At 36.8% G+C, this 19,099-nt stretch overlaps 1 protein-coding gene across 6 annotated transcripts; it reads right to left on the bottom strand.

The window, feature by feature from the left end:
* Positions 1 to 148: 148 nt before the first annotated feature.
* Positions 149 to 17,228, bottom strand: LOC148028453 (protein PIN-LIKES 5-like). 6 transcript variants are annotated; one of them, XM_087690251.1, is made up of 13 exons: positions 16,724 to 16,968; positions 16,131 to 16,309; positions 15,124 to 15,203; positions 12,449 to 12,573; positions 12,135 to 12,256; positions 11,757 to 11,945; positions 11,502 to 11,624; positions 5,541 to 5,641; positions 5,355 to 5,407; positions 5,056 to 5,241; positions 4,741 to 4,970; positions 4,210 to 4,323; positions 2,034 to 2,859 (listed from the first exon to the last, which is right to left on the bottom strand). In XM_087690251.1, exons 2-11 carry the CDS (start codon positions 16,269 to 16,271, stop codon positions 4,813 to 4,815), a joined length of 1,278 nt encoding a protein of 425 aa, XP_087546377.1. In that variant the 5' UTR covers positions 16,272 to 16,309; positions 16,724 to 16,968; the 3' UTR covers positions 2,034 to 2,859; positions 4,210 to 4,323; positions 4,741 to 4,812. The 6 variants fall into 6 exon arrangements, with proteins under 6 accessions (XP_087546376.1, XP_087546379.1, XP_087546377.1 ...); XM_087690250.1 differs by lacking the exons at positions 2,034 to 2,859; positions 4,210 to 4,323 and adding an exon at positions 149 to 463; XM_087690253.1 differs by lacking the exon at positions 4,210 to 4,323 and having other exon boundaries at positions 2,030 to 3,229.
* Positions 17,229 to 19,099: the final 1,871 nt, after the last annotated feature.

The following is a 19,099-nucleotide window of genomic DNA, read 5'->3' as shown; positions in this document are numbered from 1 at the left end:
GTCTTAGGAATACATGCACAGAGAGAGAGAGAGAGAGAGAGAGAGAGAGAGAGAGAGAGAGAGAGAGAGAGAGAGAGAGAGAGAGAGAGAGATTATTATCACTATACAAAGAGGTGTATGAATTGTAGTCTTAATAAGATTTGGATTCTTTATGTAGATAAGACGCTTATTGTGCTAGGAAGTGTCTATTAGATGTGGATGCAGTGAAAAAAAGATTGTACAAAACCTTCAACATGAAGAATTTGGAAGAGGCCTATCCCTTCCCATGACCTATTCTCGTACATCATAGTATGGAGCCTAATGTATCTCATGCAAGAATCAAAGAGAGCACCTATCAATTTAGAAATACATTCTTTACGACTAGAACTGCAGTTGGATTGACAGTGATGCCTTCGCCCGAAGCTTTGTTGCTGGTTGTAAGATTGCCATCTGCACCCAATATTCATCGCTTGGAGGCCATCATCTGCAAGTAGACTCGAGATTAAGAAGGCGGAATAGATTCAAGATGGGAGAGTGTAAGAGAATATGGCTAAGTCAAGGTAAACTTAATACATTTCATCAAGTGTGAAAAAATTAAATGATCCAAAACTAAAGTGAACTTTATGCACTGCATCAAAACTTGATGGATTATATCAATCTAGCTGAAAGAGTAATAAGATTTTAAGAATACTTGATACATTGAACCAAGTAAGACAAAATAATAATGCCGATCATATTCTTGGCATGAGAATTATGAGAGAATGACACAAGAAAATTATTTATTTGTTACAAAAGAATTATATGAAAAATCATTAGTCAACTACAAAATCAAGTTAACCCTAAGTATTGGACTATATCTAAGAGCCCTTATAAGCCATTAATTGTACCATACAATATTAGCTATGGCCATTACAATTTTAGTAATTCCTTTTGGGTTTAAAAATGCTTCTCCAACCTTAATTCAAATTGTCCATGACATATTTAGAACCCATTTGGATAATTTTGGTTCAATCTTATTTTATGATATGCTAGTGTATTTTTAAATGATAGAAGAGAATGCAACATACTTGGCATTACCTTTGGAAACTCTTTGCATTAGTGGTACATTTGTTGATTCACCATAAACACAAGCTCTATTCCAAGAAAAATAAATTCATATTTTGTTGCTCAAAGATTGAGTATCTAGGATACATTGTCTTTGAGGCAAGCATTACAGTTGATCTAATTAAGGTTAAGGATGGAGTGGGTTGGCCACCCCTTTATTCAATAAATGAAATTCCAAGATTCTAGGTTTAGCAAGTTAGTAATAAGTACCAAATTTTCATAGGGATTTATGTATTGGTAGCTACTCCATGGATCTTATATTCATCTATGGAAGTAACCTAAACTTATATATAACTTGGTACATTAGTTTTCTTCATGGAATCTAAGGGCCCATTTATTGGGAGAATGGAGTGCTTATTATTGATGGGAACCTGATTCAAACCTTTCTAGCCACCAACACGGAGGTGAAAGAATCATCCTTCTTCTAAAAAAGGAATGAAGCATATGCAATGAGTTTCTAAGGTAAATGAATCCTTGGTCAAAAGCAAACTCATATCATGTGGTCAAAAGAACATTGAGATAGTTTTGATAGATATTAAAGGAATTCTTGACAATCGTATTGATACATAAACTCTTAACTTTCCTTGAGGATTTTAAACATTTTGCAAATGCAAGCAATCAAGAGTACTTTGGGTCTTAAACCCAAGAAGAAAGACTAGTAGGTTACACTTCAAGGAAGCTCAAATCTTATGAAAAGAATTGCTCCACCATGATTTAGAGTTGTTAGCAATGCTTCGTACATTCAAGCTATAAAGACATTACTTTTTGGGATGGAAGTTCTTATTAGTCATAGAAAGAGCTTGAAATGGAGTTTTATTTAGCTACAACTTAATATGAGACAAAGATGGCTTGAAGTGCTCAACAAATTTGACTTTGATACCAAATTCTGGCCAAGAAAAAGAATGTGCTAGAAAATGCTCTTTGCTACAAAGCCTCTTTGAATTTCTTGTTTATGAATAACCATGTAAACTCCATGGTATAAAGTTCCATTGCAAGTGTAACCTAGTTCTCATTTTAGAGGCTCTACAATAAGAAATTTGTTTGGATCACAAGATAACCTTCAATCTCTAAAACTTGCATGACATAACATCCTAAAAAAAAAAGGTTTTGCACAAATTGTTAGGAACTTAACTATATTGATGGTGAATGTCATATGATGGTAAGTTTCACACTATGAAAATAGTATTACAAGTTTTTTGTTACCATACATTTTTCAACATAATCATGTGTTTCATATAAGTGGCAAATGTTTTAACATACAAAATTGTGTTTTTGGTTTGGAAAATAGGTGTTTTGAACTTATTTTTTAACATTAGTAAATAATTTTGAACAATAAATGCCCTTTTCCATCTGTTATGACCATCATGATGTTAACCTTCACAGTTTGTTGTGTGTTCTCACTATCATGGATATCTTTTTAAGTTTTGGTAATTAATCATGAATCCTCATGGATGATGGATTATGAATTGCGGTTTAATGAAAAGTTTGATAGTATGTAGGTCACATACACAATATTTTCTTACATGTATAATATTTTCCAATATATATACTGTGTTATAAATTTCTACATACTTTTAGAAATTCCATGTACCTAAAATCTTAGCCTATACTAGATAATGTATTAAAGATACATAACCTACCACCTTGGAGCTTTGATAAGAAAACTAGCTCAAAAGGTTTTATAAAACGGATTGTAGGCATGACATTCCTTCATCCCATTGCTCCACACTTTTCTTACTAGAGCCATTGTGATCATCACTCCCATCAACCAATCAACTATCACACATGCATTCAAAATTCCACTCTCAATCACTACATAATAATTCCTTGTGAACAGTTAACTAGGGGGAATGAGCAACACATTGTTATCATGATATATCTCAGTCATTTTTCTACTATTCATCCAATGAAACAATTTATGAGGCTTTGTTATGCTAGAATGCTAAATGGATTGTCATCTTAATGTTGTAGAATCCTTCATTGTTGAGACTTGGTGCACTTTATATGTCAAAACAATAATTCTTGATTTGACTTGTAGAATCCCAATTATTAGATTGCCTTATAGTTTCTTGAACTACAAGGCAATCTAATAACTATGCTCTTCCGACAATAAGTCTTACTTTGACTGCAAGGTACTAACTCCAATCTGTAAAGAATAAAAAAACTATGCCATTTCACCATACATCTCGTATAGTGTTCGTAAGTTTCTCTTTAGACTGCAACCAAATAAATCATACAAGGCTCTCTTTGTTTAACTACACACTTTTGAAGTATCCCTATAAAAGTCAATTTGGATTGAAAACATCATACATTCACAACTAGATCATACTTTTTCCTCACTAAACATAATGTTGTTAACCCTGTGTGTTCCTATACTCAAAACTAGTCCTACTAACACATTTCTTGACTACCTAAGTCTTCGTTCTTGACTACTTATATCTTTATTAACACATTTCTTGACTATTTATGTCTTTGTTCTTAACTACTATCTTTGTTAATCCTTTCTTTCTCCAATCCAAACTCACATAACATTGGAAAGGCTTGTAGCAATTATTTTCCTCCATGAACCCTTCAAATATGTTGAATACATGTGAATATGGTTTCATAGGTGCAAGACCAAGTACATTGTGACACTCACACACATGTGGAGAAAAAAGTCTCAATAGAGAGCATAAAGCACATATGTCTAAATAGAGCACAATGCAAAACCAAATTTAGTGACTCCTTGAATGCAATACATGCCACTCTATATAATTTGTAGAAGATGTCCATTTTTATACTTGCAATTCCAAATTTCTCACTTTTACTCTTGAGACAATGGCACAACATCCACAAATGTGAAAGTGCATGCAAAGGATGCAAACATACGTAGATGGTAAGGTACGTAGTGCCTTACCATCTGCATTAAAGCAATTGATTTGTGATCCTAGTGAGTAAACTATGCCATTAGGGATATTTTCTCAAAGAGATATTCATCATGTATTGCAACCCCTCCAATTAAGCTAATGTTTCACTTGTGATGTTGTCTATTTAGTGTACAAAAGATAACTTGTATATATCTATCAAAAACCTGGTGCTTAATATGCAATTTGATACTTATATATCGAGAATTTTAAGTCGATATACCTCTGGATCATGAGGGGTGACAAGCAATGACCTAGACTTACAACTCATAGGCAATAATTCTTCCTTCAGGTGAGACCATTTAGTGGCACAGTTTGTATACCTGCTCTCCCCTCTCTTGCAAAATAATCAGGATCATGCGACCAGATTAGTCACAATCCCAATGAGATTCAACTAATCTCATTGTAAGATTAATAGTGGTTCAATTAGTCAAGGTTATTCGGTGTTCATTAAAGACCAAGGTTTAATTAAAATGAATTGCAATTTATTTATTTTTTAACTTCGAAGGTTTAAAGACTAAGATTCAAAACCTCGAAATGTGGAATTTTTTAAGTTCTAAAAATATATGGAATTTGATTCAAGAAAACCTCTGAATTTTTTAGTTAAAGGTTTTAGTGTTTGCTACCAAAAGTGTTTTTTTGTGAGCAGTGATGTTATTGCGTAATTAAATCAGCCAGAATTTTCCTGCAATTAAATTAATCACCATTTTTTGTGCAGATATTATAAAGATTACATGAATTTAGAGAGGTGTACCTCCAGCACCACCGCGAGTTTTTTGGAAACCATATCTGCAATCAAAACATTTTCTGCTGAACTGTCAGTTCATCATCCCCGTCGGAAATGTGAAGAATTTGGTGCTCTTTCAAACAATAGCCAAATGTAGGTCATTGTCCATGAGGTGATTGTAACTACCGAGGCCATGTAGCTCCAGAATAAGATCACCGATGATTCTGGTCCCATATCAAAAAGTTGAGATATGGTACCTATGGCATCAGAGAAGAAGATCTGTTAATGCATGGAATACATACACGAGCCATTAATTACATGCTCAGGAGTTAATATACAGACCAATAGTCATTGCAGTTGGCATGGTATACTGCAACAGAAGCACAAACTGGAGAAAGGGGTCTGATGGTATCAGACTCAGATGAGAAGCTCCCAGCACGATGCAGATGCCTAGTATTGGCATTACAAGAAGTCTTGCTCCAACAATTCCAGCAATCACACTGGCTTTCATGCTTGACAAGCCTACACCTGTGAAATTGGCTCAACTTTAGCTGACACACTATTAATGCCAATCAAACAGATTTAAAATACTACCCTTGATTGTTATTTATTGTTGTAGCATGTGATGTTTCTCCAAGTACCTTGAGAGAGACTTGCACCAAGTAGGAGAATAAGTGAGGGTAGCGTGGCATTTCTGTAGCAAAATTAAAGATTCAAAACTGCTATTTCAAAGAAGTTGCAAAAAACACAATATTAAAAGATTAAAGAACAAGGTGAACATGCAGTTAATATTACATGGAGTGTATAAAAGCAAGAGAAAGCACTACCCTAATGTACTCAATGAATCTTGAATAAATCGCAAAGGAGCTTTTTGTCCAATGAGAGCATTTTTCAAAGGGGGAATCACCCCCACAAACAAAGCTGCAGCCTGCACAATTTAATGAGCAAGGGCTCTCTCTCTCTCTCTCATAATAGGTAGTTGTACTAATCACGAAAAAAATACAAGATTACATGATTGGAAGATGTAGGATGACTCCAGGCCATTGTGCATAAACTCAACTCTCTTTTACAAGCAACATGTGAAAGGAACACTAGGAAGTACAAAAATCAGGGCAGATTCATTGAAGAGACCACCCGATGCCAAGGTACTAAATCCTCTACAAACAAAGTATCAGCATGCTAAATAAGATCAAGCTACCACTGAAGAAGTCCTTTAAGCTTGGCCACATAATTCTATATGCCCGAGGCAGGATCAAAAAAGAATGCATTGCGCATGACCCAAATATGCCAGCAGCCCCAAAATCTAAGAGAGTGAAATAGAGTCTTCATGTGAGGTTGTTGCAGACCATCATGCTTAGGCTTACCAAAAACCCAATCAAAAGGATGCATCCTAGTGCCCACCACAACATGCCAAATGTTTGAAAGAAGCCAAATTTTCAGGGCAAAAGGACAAGAGATAAATCGGTGACAGAAAGACTCCATTGCAGTAGTATAGAAGAAACAGCTGCCATTGGAAATACCCTGGCACTGAAGGGCCAAAGCAAGGGGAAGACCACCCACCAACATGCGCCAAATGAATACCTTGCAATTGAACAATGTCTATTTGGCAAGATCCTCCCACGAAAGCAAACAAGAAACTGCCAAAATTTCCATTTGGAAAGAATTGGTTGCCAATCTATCCTCGGTTGGGTGCCATTGTACCTTGAAAAGCACCATTTTCCATGAACATACCAAGTGAGTGTGAGAAGTATTGAAGCAGATATAGAGAACCGAATGTCAGCATTAAGAACATGCCGCCAAGAATCCTGAATCTTCATATTACCCTGCCAAAGGCTGCAATCTTCAAGAAAATAATGAGTAATAATTATCGAAGGTTATTGACCAGCATACCTTTACTGCAAAAGTGACCAGCAAAGAGCTATAATATGGGTATGCGCATCCAAAACAGCCCCACCCCCCATGGATTATTGTGCACAAACATGATTCCAAGATATCCATGATATACCAGTATGCACTGAGTCTTTCTTCCATAGAGTAAAGCAGAGGTGCCGGGTGATATCCCTTAGTGCCACATTTGTCTAAGGCAGCAATGCCAAAAAATAAGTGAGCATGGGAAGCATAATGGTTTGTGCCACTTAAAGGCATACATGAAAGGGCCACAAGCTTGAGATTTCCAATAAACAAATTTGTCCTCCAATTAGTACGAGTGCCTTTTTGAACGGTTATTTGGAGGAGGATATGTGGAGCAACCTCCTTGCTTTTCTTCCGCTGACCAGACTAATAAGGCATTTCGCTTGTGAAAAGCTCTTTATGGGCTGGAGCAAGTGGCGAGGTCTTGGTACCACGAGATGGACAAGTTCTTACAGACCCACGAATACCATTCTTCCCCCAATGATCCAAATCTATATGTGTGCACTGCTAGCGAAGGGATCAACTATATCCTGCTTTATGTTGATGATATATTACTCACTGGCTCACATTCTACAGCTATTGTAGAAATCAAGGCACAGCTTTGCTCTACATTCGAGATGACAGACTTAGGTTTGTTGTCTTATTTTTTGGGGATAGAGATTATTATATCCGAGGGAAGTATCTTTCTATCACAACAGAAGTACACCCTACACCTGATGGAACGGTGTTGCAGCGTTGCACTGATCAGACACAGCTCATGGCCACACCTCTAGATCCTACTATCCATCTACTTAAGGATACCTTGGATCACCCTATTGATGGTCATACCTATCATTCCTTTGTAGGAAAATTACTCTAGTTGATTCATACTAGACCAGATCTTCCATACTCAGTTAGTTTGTCTAGTCAGTTAAAAAATGCACCTAGAATGTCTCATTGGATTGCTTATCTTCGTATGTTAAGATATTTAAGGTGTACCTATAATTATGGACTAACTTATAGTCATGGTTTATACTTGCACGGATATACTGATTCTGACTGAGCGGGAGATCCTGACACCCAGTGTTCCCATGGAAGCTACCTCTACACCTTGGGCACAGCACCCATCTCTTGAGCTAGCCGTAAGTAGGACACCATGGTGGCTTCCATGGCTAAAGCTGAGTATCGGGCTCTCGTCAACGGTACTATGGAGACCATCTATCTAAGGAACTTGCTAGCCGCTCTTCAGTTTCCTTGCAAGTCGCCTATTGTTGTCTACTACGATAATCAAAGTGTCATTGCCCTTATGGGCAATCCTATCATCACTCCTCAAATATGGCACATGGCAGTTCACTACCACTTCACCAAAGAGCAAGTTGAGCTAGGCACCATTCGCTTAGAGTTTGTGCCGTCCAATGATAATTTTGTAAATATTTTACAAATATTTTGACTAAGGCAGATATTTTGCTGATAGTTTGTGCCCTTCTCTACTTCTTCAAAGTGATGAGGAGAGGGTGCTTCCCTCTTACTTTTCCTTCTAGTTTAAGAGGGGGCAATTTCCTTCTCTTGATAGTGATAGTGATGATGCTTACAGTTTTTCTCTTTCAGACATTTATTCATTTTGTATTATACATTATGGACATTTGTAACTTCATCCACACTGGCAAGATGACATGATTGTAAAAGGGCACTTAGATAAGTGAACAATTTCTCCACGAGGACACTGTCCAAGTGGCACCGTTGCATCATATTCTGAATGAGCATAAACACTTGCATCTTCCTTTGCATTATCCCATGCATTGGCATTTTGTTCATATAAACATGCATTTGTGTATATTTATCCCTTTTCGATTACCCTTGGAGTGGTCGACTCTGGATCCAACTACTCCTAGTAGTGTACAAGGCAATCTCCAAAGGCATTTTTTCCTATGCTTGCATGCTACCTTTACTTATCTTGCTTGCTTACCAATCATGCCTTTCTCTCCACACTCTCCATATGACTGGCACACACACACCCTCTTAGGAATCCCTAGACACTTATCCTACTAGTAAATGGGATTGTTATGCTTGTTATATGAAGGTCATGGGGCTATCCATCCTTATTTTTCCGTACTTCGGAACACTGTGACTTAATGGGATGAACAGTGGTTTGAAACTCTCACTTAATTTGAATAAATTACACCAAAAGCCCTCCAAACCACCAAAAAAAAAAAAAAATCATTGTTGATTCCATCTGCCTTTGCAAGACTTGGGCTCCCTTGGTAAGATACCCATCGCCTCTGTAATCTTGGTAGGTCACTAGACAGCCAACATGCACCCTTTGCTGATGTCCTAGCTGCTTTGGGATGAGACACCTTAGGAAATTAGAAAAATCAATATAAAAGGCTTATTTCTCATGGCTCAGTTTTGGACCTAAGAGAGGGTGTTGAGCTAAAAATGCATTAGCTTGACTTAAAACAGCACCAAAATACACTTAATTAATGAAGAAACCGTCTTATTTTAAAAAGAAACACGATTCTAGACAGTTATTGTGTCCCACATGTAAAACCCTAATTTGGGTACCCCAAACTTTCTATAAATAGACATGCAACCCAACACTCTCCCTCAATCTCGTTTTTTGCAAGTTTCAGAAGTCGTATCCTTGCTGCCCATACCCCGTTCGTGGAGGACATTGTGGTTAGAGCCTTCCATCATAGTCTATTATCATCTAGTGCATGTTTCCAATCTTTGTACCTATCACCTACCTCCTGGAGCTATCGCCAATATCAGGGAATTTGCGTTTGCTACTGCCAAGGCCAATTACCATCATTTGCATCCAGTCACCATCAGTAGGAGCTATCGCCATCATCATCCTACTTGCATTTGCAATCATTCTGTCTCCTCTAGTGCTATTGTCATCAGCATTTGCATTGTCGCCATCAGTTTTCACCTACCAGCCAGCACAATCAACTTGCTTTACTTGTCCTGCACAGTCGCCAGTTTTCTCTCTCCTCAAGTACCTACGTTTTTAGTATTTCTCTCTCCTACACTGCTGTATGCATCAAATCTAACCTTCGCTACATACATTTGCTGATGTTTGACACACAAAGGCTGCCTTTGCTACAATTCGAGATCCATTCGGAGTACGACACACTCTACAACTCATAACCTTTGCCTTGATTCCAAAAATACAAGAGTTCAAGGTTCAATATTCACTGAATAGTGTGTTTGCTACATGAGCAATGTATATTCAATATTCATTCATTTCATTATTCATTGTGTTCACTATCTCTGAGTTACCCTAACCCTAACCTTAACTGTGTTCTGTGTTTATCAGTCTGTGCTTTGTCATACAATTGGTTTTGTGTTTTCTGCATTTAGAGCATTTCTTCACACCAAAGGCCTATCATCATGGGAAACAAAAAGAATAGGGATGTTCCAGCTGCAAACTGACAATTAATAGCATTCCACTCAACACCTAGGAATGGCTAGTGGTACAATGATGTACCATAAGAAGCCGATACTTGGGCAATAAAACCCAACACCTATATAGCCAATGGGCATGCAATGAAAAGATGAGAAGTCTCATCACATGTTGCATAAAAACCACATCTCAAGGCAAAGAGTTCCAAATGAGATCCTTCACTAGCCAATGCAATGCATCCCATGGTCATGAAAAGAACTTCGTTAGCTACCACTATTCTCCTTCCGAAAATCATTTCACTATACTCAAGGAAGCTTCTTTCTATGCTCAACAAAAAGACCATTGTTTTTTTGAACTAATATCTATTGTGTGTGCATAGTGGCCCACAATGGCATTTCCTACACTTGAAATGGAAACACTTTGAAAATCTGAAACATCTTTTGGGATAGACTTCTCCGGAGTGAAATTTTTGTGTGATTTTGTCTTTTAAGCCTTTAGCTTTGCTATTGAAGCGGAGAGGGATGGGAGAGGCCTTGAATTCTACCCAACTATGTTTTTGTTTCTGGGCTTGATCTCTTTCAACTTCCATTTCTGGCTTTATTGCATATGTCTGCAGCCTATTTCTCTTCATTACATCCATTCATAGTGAGAGACTGCATAAAGTCACATAGAGATTTGTATAACTATGGAGGTGGCAGTAACCCTTGACTCCTATTGGCAGCTAGCACTGTATAGTGAGTATTTGTGCAACTATGGAGGTGACAGTCACCCTTGACTCCTATTGGCAGCTAGTAGCTACTATATAGTGAGTATGTGGCAATTTTAGCATCTAATTTTGTAAAGGCTAAATTGGTAGTTCATACTACTACTATATATGCATATACATAAAACCTAATATAATTTTTTAATTCCATTTCATCATTTCGGATGAAGGCCAAAACTTCATTTCATGACTTCAAAATCTGTTTCCATTTCCTTGTTTCTGAAACTCGCGGCAATTATGCCCATGTTGTTAAGCCACCTAAAATGTCCGCTTAATTAATCATATATTTCTAGCATTTTTCTGGCTCTAATGAGCAGTCCCAAAAAGTGTTAAATCAATTAAAGCAAGACTCAAGAATATTCAGTACGGCAGCTAACTCAAAAAGTTATATAAATGGGGACTCAATGTGCACTCCCAGGTTCATCCCCGTTACCCCACTCTTCCAGCACCGAGTCTTTTTTCTTAAAACTTTTGGGTTGGATAAATCCAAGCACTTATCAACAACGAGAGTTCATGATTGGTAAACAAAGGGAGAAAAACAGAATCTCTCCTAGATGATAAAAAGTTTGAGATACCCTTTAGTAAAAATCACTCGAATGGCAAACTTTCAACATCAACCATGCAGCATAATTAGCAACATGGTATTGACGGTTAGAAAACAACAAGCTTGCTATTTCTAATTGTCATGTGGTTCTTTGGATGCAGTTTTTATGAGGTCTTATGAGAAGTTACCACAGCCACATTAGGTGGGTTGAGTACATCATGCCATGAAATTTGATTGATAAACTGTCCTAATCTGCTCCAGATTGTTTCGAGTGAAGAAACGGAGGTACTTGGTTTTGGTGGCAATGTGCTCTGCATTGTCAAATCATGATACCTAGATCAGATTAAGTTATATATGTGTGTGTACAAAAAGATCTATCCATTATGAAGATCCCATTAAAAAAGACTCGTTATGGTGTTCGGAGTTGTTCATGCAAGCATTACCGTGTCACCAGTTCCACCATGCACATCACTAATAGTGCCCATTAAAGATAATTCTTCCTCATTACTATGGTACTCTTTGATTTCCTTGTTGATTTCTGCTGAATTTTTAGTGATCAAAGCCCCAGATACATCTGCTGAACTTGGTTTAAGCATATAGTAAATGACAGTCCAAAGTAGTAAAGTAGCTACCTGTATAAAAGGTCAGAAACTTGATGAGATGAACAAGCAATAATTCCCCCAGAACGTTCTATGTATGCCTAAATTTTATTATCTGGAGCCTCTAAAACCTAAAAGAAACACAGAGACTGTCATGCAGCATCAAATCTCACTAAAGTTATGTTAGAAAACCAATAATCATGCCTCTACTCAGCATCTTACACACAATCCAAATGAAGCATAAGCGACACCATGTCCAATGCAACCTTGCGCCTCTCCAAAAGGGCTATTTGGCTCCATACAAACTGCAGGGATAAGCAGTAATGGCAGGTTTCCAATGTTTCCTGATTAGGAAAAAAAAAGTGCATGCTTAACTACAAAAGAGTAATTGTATAACACTTTTGATAAAACATAATGAACTTTGAGAAATGAAACAAGACTTCAAGCTGAGAAAGTTACAATAGCTACAAAGAAACAGTCTCAAATGTTGACAAAATCTGAGAATGCCAGTATATAATGATGAATTGTGTTCATGCCTGCAGAACAACAGGCTATGGTAAGACGTTCCAATTTTGGAGCAGGCTTGAAGAGCTTCACAACAACCAATCCAAGGCCAGCACCAGCCACAAAGGTTATGATGACATTGACTGGGAGATACCACCTGCAAAACAAACAGCTTTAGTGAATTACAAAAAGAAGCCTAGAACCACATTAGAACATGGTGATGGTCGTCAAAAGATGATAAGAAGTGCAGATAGTAAATTTAAACCAGAATCATCAATTCAGATATCAAGGTTTGTCCCTTTCTTTCAGTAAACCATCCAGCATGGTCCACAGATCCTGACAGCTAGTGCAGCCAGACTCCCAGCTTCTATAGGAGGCAGATAGCCTTCGGTTAACAATTCTCTTACAAACTTGTGTTGTCAACACTGCCACCAAGCTTAAGCACTGCAAAGTGTCTATCTTATTGAGATCACCTTAGTTTAGTTCTAAAACAAGCAAGCTGCAGTAGTGAGCTAACTGTTGACTTCAAGAGAAGATATCCCAATGGTATGCAGCTAACACAACTTATACAGAATAAAGCCGGATGGCATCATGTTCAGAACTGTGTCCCTATGACTTCATCATAAAGCCTTTCCTTGCAACCGCAAAACAGCTCATTCAAAGAACATCATGAATGAAAGCAGTGTTATCAACAGAGCAGGCTTAAAGGTCTGATTGACCATGTGAAGCAGTTTATAAGCTTCCTCTTGGACCTTGGTAAGTACAGTATAATCCTATGTGTCATGTGCACTAGCTCATCATGATGACCAAGTTAAATCAACTCAAAAAGCAAGATGGAATGCAAAAGAATCTGCTTGTTGCTGATGAACTTTGAACTCAAAATTTTATAGAATTAGGTATGGACTGAATTCTCTGTGATAATAAGGGACAGTAACAAGTTCATGTATCTTGCACTTGGGTCAACCACATGCTGCTTGAATCTAAATAAAAGTTCTGCCAGAAGTGGCAGTCAGCTTTGTTTGAACCTTTACATTAGGCTTAAAAGAGAACACCCATGGTGTGCTTCCATGTGAATCTGGTGTTTCAAAGCTTTATTTTACTTATCTTTTAGAGGATTTTTTGGCAAAAGCCTCATTGAGCAAGGTCTTTTCTACTTCAAACTCCAAAGTTCTGGACAAAAGGTTTTAAAAGAATTATTCATCTCAAAGTTAGATGAAACATTTTGCAACAATGGTTTTGAAACCCGTAGCTGACAGTAGTCAGCATTTGGTAACAATGGTTTTAACCCTAGCTGATAGTAAGGTTGTGGCCTACAAAAAAGCCCCAGGCAGAACCTTATCCTCATTTGAGAAAGCCTATACATATGTGGGCACTTTAATAATGCCAGAACTCCAGCTTTTTATTACTGGGCTTAAGGGAAAATGCCAAGATAAAAGTTGCTGTGCTATTTTGGTTTCAGAAATCAGCTAAATTCTCTGAGACGAATAAATTTAGCTAAATTGTTGCTCTCAGCCTTATTGAGTGGCGCATGTTTGTTCAAATGCGCTTGCAGTTGTGCAATTTAGCAAATATTGAACATGGCTAACTGGGTCCAAACTTTACCTCAGTTTAAAGTTTGTTTTTATATTATATGTGGTGTTTTCTGTCATTGAAGACGAGAGTAATTTTCCAATTGAAATTCCAACTGAAAGTAATTCCTGGTGAAACTTCAGCTGATATATGATTTTTTGATGGCCTAAGAAGCAGCGGTAAGTCCTGCAGGGAATAATGCCACTTCAACTTGTAAACATCAACTCAAGCCAGGTCTGCACCAGTTCGAAAGTTTCCAGTTTCTTAATTGTCTCAATCATCATCACATAAAAATCAGATGGGATAGTCCTGCAGGCTTTTGGAAATTGCCGAGGTTATCACAAGACTCATCAATCCTGCTACTCGCAAAGAATGGTTATGCACACATCCTGAATGCAGTGCAGCACACTGCCTCCTCTTTGAGATAATTTAGAACTTATCTTTAGATTGGGATCACAGTGGCCCGAATTGATTAAAAATGTTTTTCTACCTGCCATACAACAGCCTGTCTCCTTCAAAACAGCAGGCTCTATCTTAGTGCTTAGTGAAACATGCTGCCTGATTGTGTTTCCCTCATCCAATCAGGCTCTATGTTGGTGTTTTGTGAAACATAGGGGCAGCTTATTGTTACTGTGCAGGCAGTGCCCAAGGGTGCTTTGCTTGAGAAAATGCATAGTACTCTGGGGAAAATACAAAAGGCTGCAGCTAGAGTAACCAGACAATATCAAGGAATACAGCATTGACATACGTGAAGATGTGGCTATTCATGTTGGTCTGTTTGAGTTGGTATCCTGCAAAGTTGCTCATGTTGCATGAAACGCTTGTGCAACTGATATACCCTACTTTATCATCAAAATGCAGGACTTGAATCAAGCAAACAGATTATCTTTCAAACACTAAGATCACGTTAGGTGGTGGATGCATTGAAGTACAATATGGCAACATGCGACAAACCATGACTCCACTTTTGTGTTATTATGCTACATGCAGAATATTTTCTGTTGTCTGTATAATAGTGAGCCCACTTGTGTGCAAACCAGACTATACAAATTCCCAGACAAATAAGAGAGCATACTGCATGCAAAAATTCCTAGCTGATACCTTATATTTTTCATAGGCTTTTGAGATTATCACTTACCAAGCAATTACAGTGGCTGGAGTCACAACTTGAGCTAAATTGGTGAAGACCAGGGCAGGTGTAAATACAATAAACAGAATCTGCATGTACAATATACCACGATGAGAGGCCATGGGAGAAACGAAGCTATAGAAAGCACAGTGTAAAACGTTGTATTTAGTATGTTTTTGCCATGACATCATAAATGACCTTTGTGTCAAACTTTGCAGGTACTGTTCAAAATTTATGCCATGAGAGAAATGAAGGTACATAAATTGCTGTTACTAATTTTAAGATCAGAGCAGGCTTTCTATCCAATTAATGTTGTTCTAATAGAGAAAAATTTTACAGTACCATGAGAGAGATATAAGGCCCATAAAGGACTTGTCACTAATTTTTTTGTTGCATGTTCGTACTACAAAGACATACAAAGACAATGGAGAACTTTAACAGCAGCCAAATATTACAATTGCACAAGACCAGAACAGGCTTTCAATCCAATTAATGTTGTTCTGCTGGAGCAATGCTATATCATATGTGTCACTAAAATTAACGACCAGTAGACCCTTGCAAAAGGAAATAATTAGGTCAAATCAATAATTTCTAAAGGGGTTTCAAATTCAGCAAAATATCATAATTGCTCAACACCAAAGCAGGCTTTCAATCCAATTAATGTTGTTCTGATAGAGCACATGTGACTTCATATGGATTCTGGAACAGTAAAAATAACCAGCAAACCCTTGCAAGAGGGAGTGAATGAGGTCAATAAACATCTTATTCAATCTTGTGGCACATAAATTAGTGTGACTAAATTCTTTTGCATGTACGAATTAGTCATAGAAAACAAGTTATGGATCATTCTTTCAAAGGCAACAAAATATAATGTATAGTTGCTCGAGATCAAAGCAGGTTTTCAATCCATTGATTAATTATGTGGTTGTAATTACAGCAATTATGCGATATCAGATGTGACAGTGAAATTAACCAGCAAACCTTGCAGAAGGAGATGAATCAGGTCAATTAAATACCTTATTCAGGTGTTTCCGTGCATCGGAGCCGAGGATACTGATGGAAGAACTTGCTAGGACACGCCCAACAGAGCCCATAAGTAAGACTTTCAACACAGGCATGGATGCCATGGCCAAAATGGACAGAAAACCCATGGCCATAGCTTTGATCCCAACAAGAATGCTTACAGTAATAATAACTGCAGCAGACAAGAGAGAGAAAATGATTATCACAACAAATAAATAATGACAACGCAGAAGATAATCAACCACCATTGTCACAACAAGAAAAAAGCGATAATATTCTTGTTTTGATGATTATGAATCATAATGATCAAGTCATTATCACAGCAAGACAGAAACAATTAAATAACAATACCTGCAGCAAACAAGAAAACAATCAATGTCACAACAAGAATAATCATAGGAACAATAACTGCGGAGGGCAAGGAAAACAAGTAATTATCGCAACAACAAAAATAATAACAGCTACACAGAAGATTATTATCTACAATGATCATAATTACGAGAGGGAAGGAACAGTGATGGTCTCGTTGTGAAAGATTATGAATCATTATCACAGCAAGACAGACATAATCAAGTGACAATAAAACCTGCAGCAGACAAGCTGTGCTACCCTTTGTGTCCACTGCACCATCTCGCAACGAAGGATCGCTTTGGTTTTCCTTGCTCCTGCTAAGGTTGCGTACTGTAATGCATGCTCCTCGGATTGTCTGTTATTAAACAAAGAGGGCAGAAGCAGTTTTGCTGTGCCTCCTCCTCCCGATCTTTCTTCCTGATCGTCATTGCCTTTCTGATCTCTCTGAGTTTACGTGAGGTATCATGCGGAAAATGTGTTCCGAGCTTAAAATTTCTGGTTACTTAGAACCATGCAAATGAATATATAAAGACAATAATTTAACTAGGTTGGCATGCACATCCAAGTTTAGGTTGTTGCATTATGTGTGTGTGCATCACTAATGCATACAATGGAGTAACTTATTTTATAGATTATTAATTATTTACATTTGCATTAGGAATCATATTAACCTTACCAAATTGCGCCTTTTGTAAACTTTGCATCGGACAAACGACACTCACCAATTTCTAAAGCTAGTCGGATTTGGTCGAAAACCTGTTGCACTACTCGAGTCATCATGTTGAATCATGTTAATCTTGCGGAATTATGTTTCTTTTAGAAGTCTATGCATCAAAAGAACGACACTCACAAGTTTTGGAAGCTAGTTGAATTTGGGTGGAAATATAAAAGTAAAAATAGGAAAGTTGCTTGGTTTAAGTTTGAGATATGGGGGCTTTATTAGGCTATATATGTTGAAGAGCCAGTACATGTCTCTTCATTGTTTTGTAATTATGGGGGAAGGCGTCGTTTCCCCATCTTTCGAAAAAGATATACGCTTTTCTTTACTTTCCTTTACTATTCATTATGAGAAAACGAGAAAAAGATAGATTCTAACCTTGTGAAAGAGTTATATGAAGACTAAAATTACCTTTACTAAAGTCAAGCCTACAGTGGTGAGACAAAAATGAGTGAGCAAACTATATACAACAATAGTTTCACGTTCAAAAATAACAACCAATATTGAATTATTTAATGATAAATAACTAAGTAAATAAATAGCTACGCCCACTCTCTCTCTCTCTCTCTCTCTCGTGCAGCACTATACACTATAAGTTAACTAATTAAATGTTTGTAAAATTAACTAGTTAGTTATCGAATATAATATACACTAACCACACACACTTTCTCTAACTAGCTAGTTAATTAACTATAATACTAGTCGTCACTAACTAATGAACTACAACTTTAAAGGAATCCTATTGAATATAGCTTTTGTTTTTTTTAATAACAAATAGTATACTATATTTCGTTATACACTATATTTCACAATGTATATAAATAGTTAACTAACTACAACACTAGTGATCATTAACTAATTAACTACAAGACTAGATACTAGTAGGCATCACTACCTAATTAACTAATTAGTTAAGCAATAAATTAATCAATTAGTTATTAACTAATTAGTTTCTACTAATCAACTAAAATAAATAATCATGCTACAACTAATTAATTATTAATTGATTAATTAAATTCATTTAACTCATTTTTTACTAATTAATTATTACTAGTTAGTTATAATTATCTAGCTATAAACTAATTAATTAAATCATAAACAATTAACTAATTAGTCTATTGACTAGTTAACTAAGTAGTATACACTAATAACTACATACACTCTATACTAACCTCTCTCTCTCTCTCTCTCTCTCTCTCTCTCTCTCTCTCTCTCTCTCTCTCTCTCTCTCTCTCTCTCTCTCTCTCTCTCTCTCACATTAGTTAATTACCTACAACATTGGCCATCACTAATCAATTAACTAGTCATCACTAACTAAATAAAATATATTACGTATTAACTGATAACATTAACTAATTAGTTATTAACTAATTATCTTTCTGCTCATCCACCAATCTTCCAATTAAACTAACTCCTCTACTCTAAGTCCTTCATCAATCATCATCATCACCTTGTTGTTGTTGTTGTAGTTCTTCTTCTCTTTGTCTTATCTCACTACATCTCTTGCTTTTTTTCTTCCAAATCAAATGGCATTTCCTCCATGGATTATCCCCTATCACAAACTTTATTAATGCCAACACCTTGGCCTCAAAACCACCTTGCCTTTGCTTACATCTTCCCACCATTAATGCATGGCATGGATTCAACTATTCATGACATTGTCTTGTTTTAGCCAATTTGTTCTATTAAAATTTTCAAGTGTTTCAAGGCTTAATCCTTTCAAATTAGTAGGTCTTAACAAGCAAGCGTCTACTACTCATGATTTCCTTGCTCTCTTAGTTCACAACAAATATATGCCCTATTATTATCCATAGCTCCATCTATCACTATTGATTATACCACTTCTATTTGGTTATGAATTTGTGACAATTTTTGTTGCTACCATTCACAATA

This window comes from Lygodium microphyllum, chromosome 12 (assembly GCF_053477565.2).
Source record: "Lygodium microphyllum isolate KBCC chromosome 12, Lygodium_microphyllum_v1.1.10, whole genome shotgun sequence".
NCBI classification, from domain to species: Eukaryota; Viridiplantae; Streptophyta; class Polypodiopsida; order Schizaeales; family Lygodiaceae; genus Lygodium; species Lygodium microphyllum.
This window is presented reverse-complemented; position numbering and strand designations above follow the sequence as displayed.

Bases quoted from the DNA above. Each gene is read 5' to 3' on its own strand.
- LOC148028453 (XM_087690254.1), bottom strand. From the start codon at position 16,271: ATGGCCATGGGTTTTCTGTCCATTTTGGCCATGGCATCCATGCCTGTG. The intron at 12,257-12,448 runs GCATGAACACAA...TTTCCTAATCAG, and splicing joins CATAGCCTGTTGTTCTGCAG to GAAACATTGGAAACCTGCCA. The intron at 4,971-5,055 runs GTCTGTATATTA...CTGATGCCATAG, and splicing joins GCCAACTGCAATGACTATTG to GTACCATATCTCAACTTTTT.